The sequence below is a fragment of the Cnephaeus nilssonii genome (assembly GCF_951640355.1).
Source record: "Cnephaeus nilssonii genome assembly, chromosome: 5".
Classification (NCBI taxonomy): domain Eukaryota; kingdom Metazoa; phylum Chordata; class Mammalia; order Chiroptera; family Vespertilionidae; genus Cnephaeus; species Cnephaeus nilssonii.
The window spans coordinates 79,764,041-79,776,075 of NC_137076.1; the positions used below are offsets into that span (position 1 = coordinate 79,764,041).

The window sequence follows — 12,035 nt, forward strand, 5'->3', positions numbered from 1 at the left end:
ATGTGCCCACAACCAAGGTACATGCCCCTGACCGGAATCGAACCCGGGACCCTTCAGTCCGCAGGCCAACGCTCTATCCACTGAGCCAAACCGGTTAGGGCCATTTATATCAAGTTGAATTAGCCACTAACACACACCTATTTCCCTCAGCTCAAGAACCGTAAATGCCAGTCCTGACTTGAAAAATTGATGCGAGATTCAACGTGCTTATTGTTTCCCCAGCTGAAACATCTTCCAGTGCCCCTTAATAGCACTGCTAACCCTAGAGTTGTCATTCACCCATGGCACATCTCTCCCTCATCTTCTATATCCAATCAAATTAACAGGACTAGCTGCTTTTGTACTAAATTATCTCGTTTTCTACTTGTCTCTAGTCTTCTCCATTTATGCCCCTCCACAATCTTCACATTAGACCCAGGATAATTTTTCAAAGATGCGAATCTGACTCGGCATACTTAAGGTTTTAAAATTTTGAGTGCTATTAATCAGGACTTATATTCACTGATTTACTTCAGAACATGCCTGTCCCTCTGCATTTGTATTTAAAACCCCAGGGATATAAATGGCCATTTCCTCCAGCCTGATCTATGCAATTTATCAAAATCCGCGTCGGGTATTTGTGTGTGCTTTTTTTTTTTTTAATCATTGATGTTTCTTTTTTTAAAATAATTCTTTATTGTTGAAAGTATTACATATGCCCCCCCCTCCTCATCCCCCATTGCGCCTTTTGTGTTTTGTTTTGTGTTTTTTTTTAACACGTACTATACTTACAGAGAGCCTATCAGTCTCAAAAGTGTTTTACATTTAGTCAAATTCACCAAATGGCGGTGGCGGTGGGGATGGGTTTGCTGTCTTACCTCTCAATGGTCCCCCACAGAATTCCTGAGATTAAAAACCAGCCAAAATGACATGGGTTCCTCCTTCCTGGTGCTTCCTACCATTCCTCCGCAAATAATCAGATTTGCCTGAGAGGATAGAAATCAGATCTAAGCCAAGGACTCCCAAGCCTCGCTTCTAACACAGACCCTATTTAAATTTTACACCATGCAATTTAGGGGTTTCGAAAAAGGTTTTTTGGGGGAAATGGGACTCGAACCTGTAAACTGTAGCTGCTTCCTGATCTCCCGCCACCGGCGGGCTCCTGGATTAGAGAACCACCACAGCCGCTGAGAACGGGCGTGTAGTGCGCACACCGGGGAGGGGGAGGATCCTGGCGCGTGCCGAATGGAGACCCGAGGTGGGTGGGGGCAAGCTCTCGCGAGAGTGAGTTCTTTGGCTGCTGCTGCTGCCACCTCTTACCAGCGCCGTTGCTGCGGAGGATTGTGGGAGCCTCCGTGTCCCGCTCGCTAGGAGAGAGGTACCTCTCCTTTCCCCTCTCCCTTTCCTTAAGGTAGGCGTGAAGCGGGTAAGAATCGGGGTGGGGTGGGGTGGCCGGGGGTTCTCTGCATCCGCCTGAAGGAGGCAGCGACTGCGACAGGGGCTGCGGGGAGCCGGCGGCGCGCCTTACTTGCTCGCTCCCGCTCGTCCGCTCTGCCTCCCTCCGCGCTGCGTACGTGAGCCGCCTCAACGGCGGCCGCCATGTTAGGAGCGCAGTGGCGGCACAACCAGCCTCCTCGGGCGGCTGAGGTGAGCGGTCCCGGAAGGACATACGCAGCCAGCCATGGGCCCGGGGTGCGGTGAGCGAGTCGGGGGGCGCGGAGGACAGCCAATCGTCCGAGCTTCCCGCGCCCTGGGCTTTCTGTGGGCGGGGGCGGGACGACGAGCCCGTTACACGCGAGCTGCAGCGCTGAGAAGGGAGGAGCACGAGAGGCCCGAGGGACCGACTGTCCACAGGGGCCCTGCCGTCTGGGGAGGATAGTTAAGATAGGGAAGTCCTTGGATAGCGCCAATTCCACATGTTTGCTTCATTTATTTTCTCTTGCGCCTGAGAGTGTGCCCCAAAATGGAGGATTTCGCAGGTTGAAAGGCTTGGCGGTTTGAGCAGCGTTGCTTTCTGGGTGTCACGGCCTTCGCTCTGCTCCTCGCCCATCGCTTCAGAGCGCCCCCTAAGATTCCTCTGTCCCCCGCCCACACACATGCGCGCGCTATTTTAGCCGGACCTCAGAAACAATTCGTCCCCACCCCCAATCGCTTAAAAATGGCCGAAAAATGAAACGTTAACGCTTGTTTTTTGTATTGCGTCGTGGATAAAGCCATCTGCAGTACACTGCAAGGCAGGATATTTGTTCAGTTTTAGAGGGTCGCCTCACATTCCTTTTCCTTTTATTAAAATATTATCAGTCTGGGTTCCCTAGAGAGGATCGTGTGGTGTGGGACCTTCCGGTTTCCAGACAAAGGGTTTGGAGTACCATGGTGTAGTCGCATCGTTGTTCTTTTCATTGCTGCTAGCGCTGCGCGATGTTCTACAGGGATTTTTTTCCCCATTTACCGTGGAGGAATGTTTTCTAGGTGTTTATTCTGTGGAATATTCCTATTGGATGAGTTACAATTTTCCAGCTAGATATTTCTAGAACGGTTACGGCGATTCCGAAATTTCTAGTCTTTCAAGCGCGCTGGGGTAGTGTGAGAGTCGTTGATTTCCCAGGTCGTAGTCATGAGATTTTGTATTGATGCTGCGTTTTGCTTGTTGAACAGAGCTTGGTTTAAGATTTTTAAATAGACATGGTTTTCTCTCAGGTAAATTCAATCAGTTGTACTCTCCGGCAAAAATAATATGAGGATTAAATGTTCAGAATAAAATTTCCTTTTAAAAACTCAATGGTTAGTTATCCATGCAGTCTATTGACATAGTTCTTTCAACATTAGAATTGTTTTAGTAATCAAAAAGGCGGGGAAGACAGATTTTTGTTGCAAAAAAGCTCTATGGTGTGCCTTTCAACTTAACTAAAAATGCTCTTTTTCAAACTCGAAATAAAACATAATTGAAGTACTACATGAAGATTTTTCTAGCTGGTTATGTAACATTTGGAAAATCGATCTTCAGCCAGAAGATGTTTGTGTTAAAGTGCTTTAAATTTTTTAAAATTCCATTTCTTCCTTTGCATTTAACATGTTTGTAACATTAGCATATACTTTACCCAGAGAGAAATTTTCTCTTTATTATCTTTACATATCTCCCTTATCAGCTATGTGTAAGTGGTTTTGCTTTTACCTAACATTTTGAACTAATTCGGAAGGATTTAACCACCCCTAATTTGAATTTTGTATGTTGAAGGAGTATTAAAACACTAATTTTACTAATGCTTTTAGGGAAGTGTAAACGCTAAATAATACTACAAATCAGTTAATGATAACTAAACAAATTTGAACAACTGAGGAATGCAAAGGAAATGTATTACATAATTTTAGAAATAAAATGTTCTGATCGCTAGTTTTACAGAAGATTAAAGCCCAAGGGAAGTAATAGATTTATGTACATGAATGTTAATCTCAGTTATTAAGCATATTAAAAATCTAAAAGGCTCAACATTTGGAGATCTGCTAATTATAGTGTTTCCATTATTTGATGAAATGGAAATCTATACAGCTATTTAAAACTGTTTAAGAGAGTAATGATGGGAAAATGATAATGGAATATAGTATTAATTGGAAAGAAAGAAAATGTAATAAAATTCTGCTGGTGCCAAGTTTAATATTTTGTTGTTTAAAGAGATGTGTGAAACAAAAATAGAAATATGTCCAGAATGTTAGCTCTGGATAGGCGTTATGGGTGATTTGCATTTCCTTACGTTTTTCTGAAATTGCCACAAGGAATTATATTTACTTTTGTAATGAGAGGTGAAAGGAAACATTTTTTGTAAATGTTAGAACTGCTTAAAAGACCAGAATTTTGTGTTTTGTTTTTTAGGATCCTCACATATTTTTTAGGGTAATTGCCAGAAGTGATACAGCTTCTTAAGTCTGAGGTGTAGTTTTCAAAAGTGACAAAAAGTAATAGTGCTTGTTGTGTGTAGACAAACATAATAATCTGGTAGACAAACATTGGAATCTAAAGACATTCTTATTTTAAAATATTAATAGTTTGCTATTACTGGGACTAATGCTAATTAGTTGATATGAACTGTAGCCATTAACTATGTTATGAGCAAAACCAAGGAATTGGATAGTACTTTGTTTTGATCCTGGCCCTTGTAGCTCAGTTGGCTGGAGTGTCATCCTGTGTGTCCGGAGGTGGTGGGTTCCATTCCCATCAGGACACCTATGGGAGTGACAATGGCTCCATCTCTCTCCTTTTCTCCCTTCCTCCCTATCTAAAATCAATTTTAAAAAATAAATAAGTAAAGTAAAAGTACTTCATTTTTATATGCCTCATTTAGTCAGAATTGCATTGTGCCCCACATTTGTGATGTATTCTGAGTATACTTGACTGACTTTGGGTAGACAATACTAAGTTCTTTTGGGGTGGGGTGGAAGGGTTGTAGACAGTAGCTATGCTCTTTTTAAAAATATATATATTTTATTGATTTTTTTACAGAGAGGAAGGGAGAGGGGGAGAGAGAAACATCGATGAGAGAGAAACATCAATCAGCTGCCTCCTGCACACCTCCCACTGTGGATGTTCTGGAAACCAAGGTACATGCCCTAGACTGGAATGGAACCTGGGACCCTTGAGTCCGCAGGCGGACGCTCTATCCAGTGAGCCACACCGGCTAGGGCTGCTCTTTTAATTCTTAGCTATGTAGTGGGCCTTTTCACAGGGTCAATAAAATTTTTTAAAAAGCTGCTCTAAAGTTTAAAGCCTAATTTATATAAAATACTTGCTTTTTTTCTGGAAAGTTTTTTAAAGGGCCTACGTCTGACATTCCCTTGATCTAGAGTCCCAATTAACCTGTGATTTTTGGTATACATACATATATATATATTTTTTTTATTTTATTTTTTTACATATCGTATAGCAGAGTTTAATTAGTAGAAAAACAAAGAAGGGTGTCCAGGATAGGGGTTGGGTGTCGTTCTTCCCAGACATTGCTGTTGGATATACTGCTGGATAAGAAGAGCATAGAGGAAAATAAAGACCATCTATGGTAGATGTCATAGTGGGCAAGCAATAAATGCAGCAGGTATGGAAAGAAATCAGTTGATAATAGGGTCTGAAATAGGATCTTTGATTTGCAGTATCATAAGTTGCTAATGAAGAACTTTCTGATTTTTCAAGGTGATTTGTATGCCCCCTTCCCCCCTTTGTGGGGATTACTAGGATGTTAAACATCTTCCTTTGGTATATTAACTCACAATAGAAGACCCTACCAGTGATGGTGAACCTATGACACGCGTGTCAGCACTGACACGCGTAGCCATTTCTGATGACACGCGGCCGCTAAGGCGGCCGCATGCCGAGGATGAAACATTTGCTGCTCCTGAGGATGAAACATTTGAAAAATAATGTTTTTTCCTCAAAGTGACACACTACCCGAGTTATGCTCAGTTTTTTGGCGAAGTTTGACACACCAAGCTCAAAAGGTTGCCCATCACTGCCAAATGTGAAGTTGTCAAGACTTTGAGCAGGCAGTGGTTGGAAAAGGAATAGCAATATCAAATAAATACAAACATTTGTACTTAAAATATTCTTGCTGTGAAGTGTGAAATGTGAGAACAATTTTAATGCTTAACTGTATCCTTGTACAGGCTATGGTATTCTGGAAAAGCACCATGGAGGAGGCAGTTTCACATTTAAACTGAGGCACTAAGAAGTTTTCATAGCATTCTTGTTAAGGCAAGAAATTAGAAACAATCTTAAATGTTCACCAGTTGCAGAATAGATAAGTATATGTACTGTAACAGTATATTGCAGCGAAAATGTAGGTTTAATTCATGTTAAAATCAGTTTCTAAAAGCAGGTAATACATACATATTAAGTCAATTTGTAAAAAGTTAATGCAAAAGTAACATTTTCTAAGATATAAAGTGGTAAGACAAGGGACTACAGGAGGGGAGGAAGAATGCATTGCAAATTGGTATGTAAAAGATATCTGAGATCATGTTAATGTTCTGTTTCTAATCTTGAATATTTGTATACACTCGTTTGTATAAAAATGCATTATAGAAAGTGGAGGTGCTAGGCCATACCAGTATTAAGAGGAGAGACATATTCCAGCTAATAATTTGCACAGGAGCAGCCTCTATAATTGCTCATAAAACGACCTTTCTCATGAGGTGTTGGCATATGGTAGAAAGTGGGTTTAAGATGCAACCAATATATGAAAGTCATTGAAAACCATAATGTGGACTTCGTGTGGTAAGTAGTAAGGTGTAGTATATTTTTAAACAGTGGAGTGTAAGATAATGAGTGATGTTTTAGGAAGTTTATATTGGAAACTGAACATGCAATGGATGCAAGGAGTCCAGCAGAAAGGCAGGAGGAGGACTGATCTCCAATAAGGTTATGGTAGAGGAAATAGAGAGGTAAGGACTTTGTTCTGGAGGAGGAGAAGGTAATTTAGAGGTAGATTGGCAATAGAGAATGAAGAAGGTTAGCGGTTTAATTTGTCTGCTTTCACTGTAATTCACTTCTGTTTTCAATTTTATTTTTCTAGGTTACTACCAGTCTTTAAGTCTGGTCTTTTAAGCTTACCTCAGGTTCAGTAAAAAGTTCAAATATGAATTCTGGCTCTGATAGAAATGGATGAGACGTAAAGGTACAATACAAGTGTGCCTTGGTCGGTGTGGCTTGGTTGGGCATGGTCCCATGCACCGAAGGGTAGCGGGGTCAATTCCCATCAGGGCACATGCCCCAGTTTTCAGACTGAATCCCCAGGGGTATGCAGGAGGCAGCCAGTGTTTCACTCTCACATCGATGTTTCTCTCTCCCTTTCCCTAAAAATTATTTAAAATCTTTTTTAAAAAGTGAAAGGTTTATAAGTTCTTTATTCATATATCTTGGTCAGTCCTTTTATCCCTAAAGTTTGTTTTCTCCTTAGTTTTGAGGATCAGATTACATAGATGATAACTGTGTATGCTTAGTATGTGTCAGACACCATTCTAGGTGTTTTGTGTAGGTTAATGTATGAAATCTTAAAGGTCTTATGAAATAAGTATTTTTATTCCCATTTTATGGAATTTGGAAACAAGTAATGTGCCCAAAGTCACACTGCTATTTTGTAATAGAACTAGGATTTAGATCAAGGCATTTGGGGCACCAAAAATCTATACTGCATTATATACCAAATCAAAGAGTAGTGCACATGTTTGTGGAAACAAAGAAAGTAGAACATAAAGTGAATGTAGAAAGAGGAAAATTGTAAGGGTGCAGAATGGTGCTTGGATGAAAACCACTAATTTTGCTATTTATTAGTAGAGAAAAGAGTAAGCCAAGTTAATACCAGAACAAATCGAGTCAAAATTGTTCGGTAAATGGGATAACTTTCTATCCTGTCATATGGGGTTATTAATCACTTTCCTTTCTTGCTCTAATCTGAAAATATTTCATGTCTAATTGAAAGTCACTGGGAAAAATTTTTAAAGCTAGGAAGAAGAAAAATATTTCAAGTCCAAATAGGAATCCCTTCTACTGATTAACACATTTTCTATTTTAGCAGCAGAAAGAACTTTGCACCACTTTTATTGTTAGCCTAAGAATCAAGAAGTGGGCTAGAAGTTGAATCCAGGTCTGTAAGATGGATTCAGAACAATAGTCTTAAAGCACTTAAAAATATTCATTTGTGAGCCTTTCTGGCACTGCATTTTATACTGTTTCATCTTTCCTATTGTAATGAGGCACATATTACATGCATTGCTTTATACAAAACTGAAATTATTAGACTGGGGCTTTATTTCCTAAGTGGTTTACTATTTAATTTAATTAGTTATTTGTTTATTTGATATATTGTTGATTTCAGAGAGGAAGAGAGAAACAACAAGGATGAGAGAGAATCAATCAGCTGCCTCCTGCATGTCCTCAACTGGGGACTGAGCCCACAGCCATGGCATGCATGTGCTCTAACTGGTGATCAAACCATGACCTCCTGGTTCATACTAGTATGTCATTGCTCAACCACTGAGCCACACCGGCCAGGCTATTTTATTTTGAAAAACATTTTAAGTTACGCATAATTATGCAATAGTGAGATGAAATTATGACACTGAAGAATAGACATTAAGTGTAAGGTTTGAAGTGACTCAAGCTCTATATAAAAAATTGAGTAGTTCCTTAGATATAATTATTTTAAAAACTCAAACGTTTAAATAAAGTAAAATTTATAAATATGTTGAGAAAAGCCGTGGTGATGTGAAGTAACATTAAAATGAAAATTTACTAATGCTTTAAATTGGAAACTTATGTTTAAATTTAAACTGTTTAAAACAGCGGTTGCCAACCTTTCGGACCTCGCAGACCACCAGTTGGGGACCGCTGGTTTAAAACACCATTATAAAATTAATAAGTGAGAAAGCTTTAAATATGGAATAATTAACCTAACCCTGTACTTTATGCAGAGTTCCAGGCACCATTTCCAGTAGATTTAATAGTTTTCTCTTGGATACCAGGAATCTACACATTTTTTAAAAATTGATTTCAGAAAGAGAAACATTGATGTGTTATTTCACCCATTTACGCATTCATTGGTTGTTTCTTTTTTTAAAAGAATATATTTTATTGATTCCTTACAGAGAGGGATAGAGAGTTAGAAACATCGATCAGCTGCCTCCTGCACACACACACCCCCCACCCCCCCCCACTGGGGATGTGCCCGCAACCAAGGTACATGCCCTTGACCGGAATCCAACCTGGGACCTTTCAGTCTGCAGGCCGACGCTCTATCCACTGAGCCAAACCGGTCTCGGCTTTTGGTTGCTTCTTGTATGAATCCTGACCTGGGATGGAGCCCACAGTCTTGGAGTATTTGGGATGATGCTCTGACCAACTGAGCTACCCTGCCAGGGCCTAGCCTTGTACTTTAATTGGAAATGAGTAAAAGTTCTGACCACAGGAATGGATGCCTTTTTTTTTTTTTTTTTTTTGTAATTGGCAAAATTAAGCAGCTACCTTTTCAAATGATGCTTTTTTTCTTCTTTCTCTTTTTAATCTTCACCAGAGTATTTGTTGATTGATTTTTAAAGAGAGCAAAAAACATGGATGGGTTGCCTCCCATACACACTCCGACTTGGGATCATACCCACAACCTTTTGGTGTATAGGGCAACACTCCAACCAACTGAGCCACCAGCCAGGGCCCAAGTGATGCTGCTTTGAAATTATTAATAATGAGCTGTCCCTGCCATCTATTGGTAACATGGTTAGGGCATTTTTACTGTATTGGTACTGTTAATTGCTACTTTAAACATATTTGGCATATTTTCACAAGAATAAGTTAACAAATCACAAAGATGCTTGACTTTGACAGAACGCTTAGAAAATCTGAAAATTTCTTTGTGTTTTTAATTCCAAAAAGGAAAATACTCTAAGAAAATAGTTTCTGGCTGTTACTTACAAGTTTTTATGTGAGGTGAAGGCTTAAAATAATGTCAGTATGAAGGCATATTTTCCTGAGTTATCTCTACAAGTTTTATGGTTCTTAGAATTAGTTGTTGTAATGAAGTAATTCACACATTTAAGAACATAGCTAAAGATCCATATAGTAGTAGATACCTTTAAAACATAGCATTTTTAAATTTTGAATTTAGAAGCTGAATATTTTCTTCTATAATATCTTTTTTCCTTTTTAAAAAAGTATTTTGATTTTAGAGAGAGGAAGGGAAAAGGATAATATATAGAAACATCGATCAGCTGCCTCCTACATGGCCCCCACTGGGGATTAAGCCCATGTGCCCTGACTAGGAATTGAATCCTGGCCTCCTGGTTCATGAGCCAAGGGTCAACACTGAGCCAAACCAACCGGGCTATAATATCTTTTAAAGAACTAAAGTTTGTTTATGCTTATTTTAGTAATTCTGCTGAATAAATAGTCCTCTGAAGGAATGAATAATAGAACTAACGTAATCTTTATGTTACATAGGAGAATATCTAAATTTGAAACAACCATTTGCTTCAAGAACTTCCTGAGTGTGTTAAGCTTTGTTTTCTGAAATATTTTAGTATTCCACTTTTAATTGGAGACAAAAATAAATCAGTAAAGAATATCAGATAGCTATTCATGGAGTGGGGGGATTGAATATTATTCATGGAAACGTAATTCTTAACCATACATCCAGATAATATTTGTTCAGATGTTGAACATGTAGCTAACATATTTAGTATTTACTATTAGATCATAAATTAGCTTTAAATTCTAGGTTGGTTATTTAATAGAATTGTTTATAAAAATGAGTGTTAAGCCTGTTAAAAATTTGAGTATCAGATTGTAGTAAATGATATTTGTGAAGCCTAATTATGGATGACGTTAGCCCCTTTTTCTTACATTTTCCTGATTTGGGGGTGGAGGTACTTTCTTTTTGGGAAGTGAAAGCTTCTGCGCTGATGGGCATTTAGAATTTATTATATAAAGATCTTAGTGGGTAAATTAGATTTTGACATTACAATTTAGAATTCTTTCCAAGGAACTATTTTCAAACTTAAAATAATCTCATAATATGCTATGAAAAAAGAATTTTATAATTATGAGAGGGAAACCTACAGTAAAGTAAGCTAATCTTTTTAAAATCTTTAATTTAGTGAACATCTGTGCTAACTTGAATAGGCAGGTCTTGTTTTTTGGGGGGGAGGTATTGATTTCAGAGAGGAAGGGGGAGAGAGAAACATCAATGATGAGAGAATCGTTGATCGGCTTAGGCAGGTCTTGTTTAAATGAGCCTTTTATAGGCTTGTTTATCTTATGTTTACCATTAACCAAAGATATTAAAGGAATCATTTTCATAAAAGCTCTTTAAATAGTCATGTCTGATTTCTCTCAATTTCTTTGTTCTAATTTTAAGGTTATTCTTAATGAAATTATAAGTTGTCATGGGATTTACATTGTTTGTCTTACCCTTTTTCTGACATCCATTTTCTGTTTTGTCTTAAGGTTATCTTTTACCTTCTCATAACCTTTCTTTTTGCAGAGCCATTGTTTTCATTGAACCTTACAAAGGAAAGTATTTGAGGTCTCTAATCCAACAATCATTTTCTTAAAATATGATGAATTTAAAATTTTTACACATGATCATAATACTATTGTATAATTTCCCTGAGGGAAAAGAATAGTTCTTTTTAAAAACTGGCTTTTCCGTGACACAAAGTTTTGCCTATAACATGAAGAGCAAAAACTACAATTAATAATAACCTTGGTACTTTGAAATACTGATTTTGAAAAACCCTCTAAGTTTTTATCCTTTTTAATAAAGTATACATGAAAATTTAGAGGGTCCCTATCAATGTTTTTACACAGTATTTCAACTGCCTTTCTGTATGGCATTTATGACATATCAAAGAAACTTAAATCAAAAGAACTCCACTTATTCTTGTCTTTATTTTTTTTTTAATCTCATCTTAAAACTTAAGTAGTTTATATAATAGATCTCATCCAGAACTAGTTTCTTTGGTGTCTTTTCTCAAATTCATCTTTCTTGGTGTACAAAAACATCTTGTAATTCCAGTCACCTCTGATAGATTTTTCTGTGTCTTTTTAACTTTTTTACATCTTTTTGTAAAATGTAGTTCTGCCTGTAACCTTTAAAAAAAAAAAACAACTTCATCTACCACTGTATTTGTCCCGTGTTTCCTTGCATTCTATTATTAGTGGGATTGGTTCCATAATAGACTTGTAACTATTAAATATTGCCTGGTTTTTACTGTAATAAAGTTTAATGTATTGCTGCACTATCGGTGGTTAGGTGTACGGATCATCAAACATACAAAAACTTAACAAAGCTTCCAAATAGAATTCTATAGCAAACAATTTAAAACATCTATATGTAGTTGCAATTATAAAAAATTGTTTCATCAAGGACATTTGTTGTGTACATCATTTAATATTTTATGAGAATCATACATAAATGCTTTATAAATTCTTACATACCTATTTCGGAGGTAAAATAACGATTTAAGAAAGAAAATGAAAATAATTTCATCCAGAAATACATCTTGGGTGATCAGATTCAGAATTA

At 37.8% G+C, this 12,035-nt stretch overlaps 1 protein-coding gene across 17 annotated transcripts in view; it reads left to right on the forward strand.

The window, feature by feature from the left end:
• Nucleotides 1–12,035, forward strand: part of MATR3 (matrin 3) — a 51,174-nt gene that overhangs the window by 19,170 nt on the left and 19,969 nt on the right. Inside the window, exon 1 of one of the 17 annotated variants that reach the window (XM_079770849.1) lies at nt 1,245–1,390. The exons of 12 other annotated variants lie outside the window; for them this stretch is intronic. Coding sequence is in view for 2 of the 5 variants with exons in the window: in XM_079770842.1 (XP_079626968.1) it covers nt 1,579–1,626 (48 nt within the window). In the remaining 3 variants the exon portion in view is untranslated. Of the gene's footprint in view, nt 1–1,244; nt 1,391–1,447; nt 1,627–12,035 lie in introns of those variants that run through there. 4 more of the 17 variants (XM_079770847.1, XM_079770842.1, XM_079770846.1 and 1 more) reach the window with 4 other exon arrangements.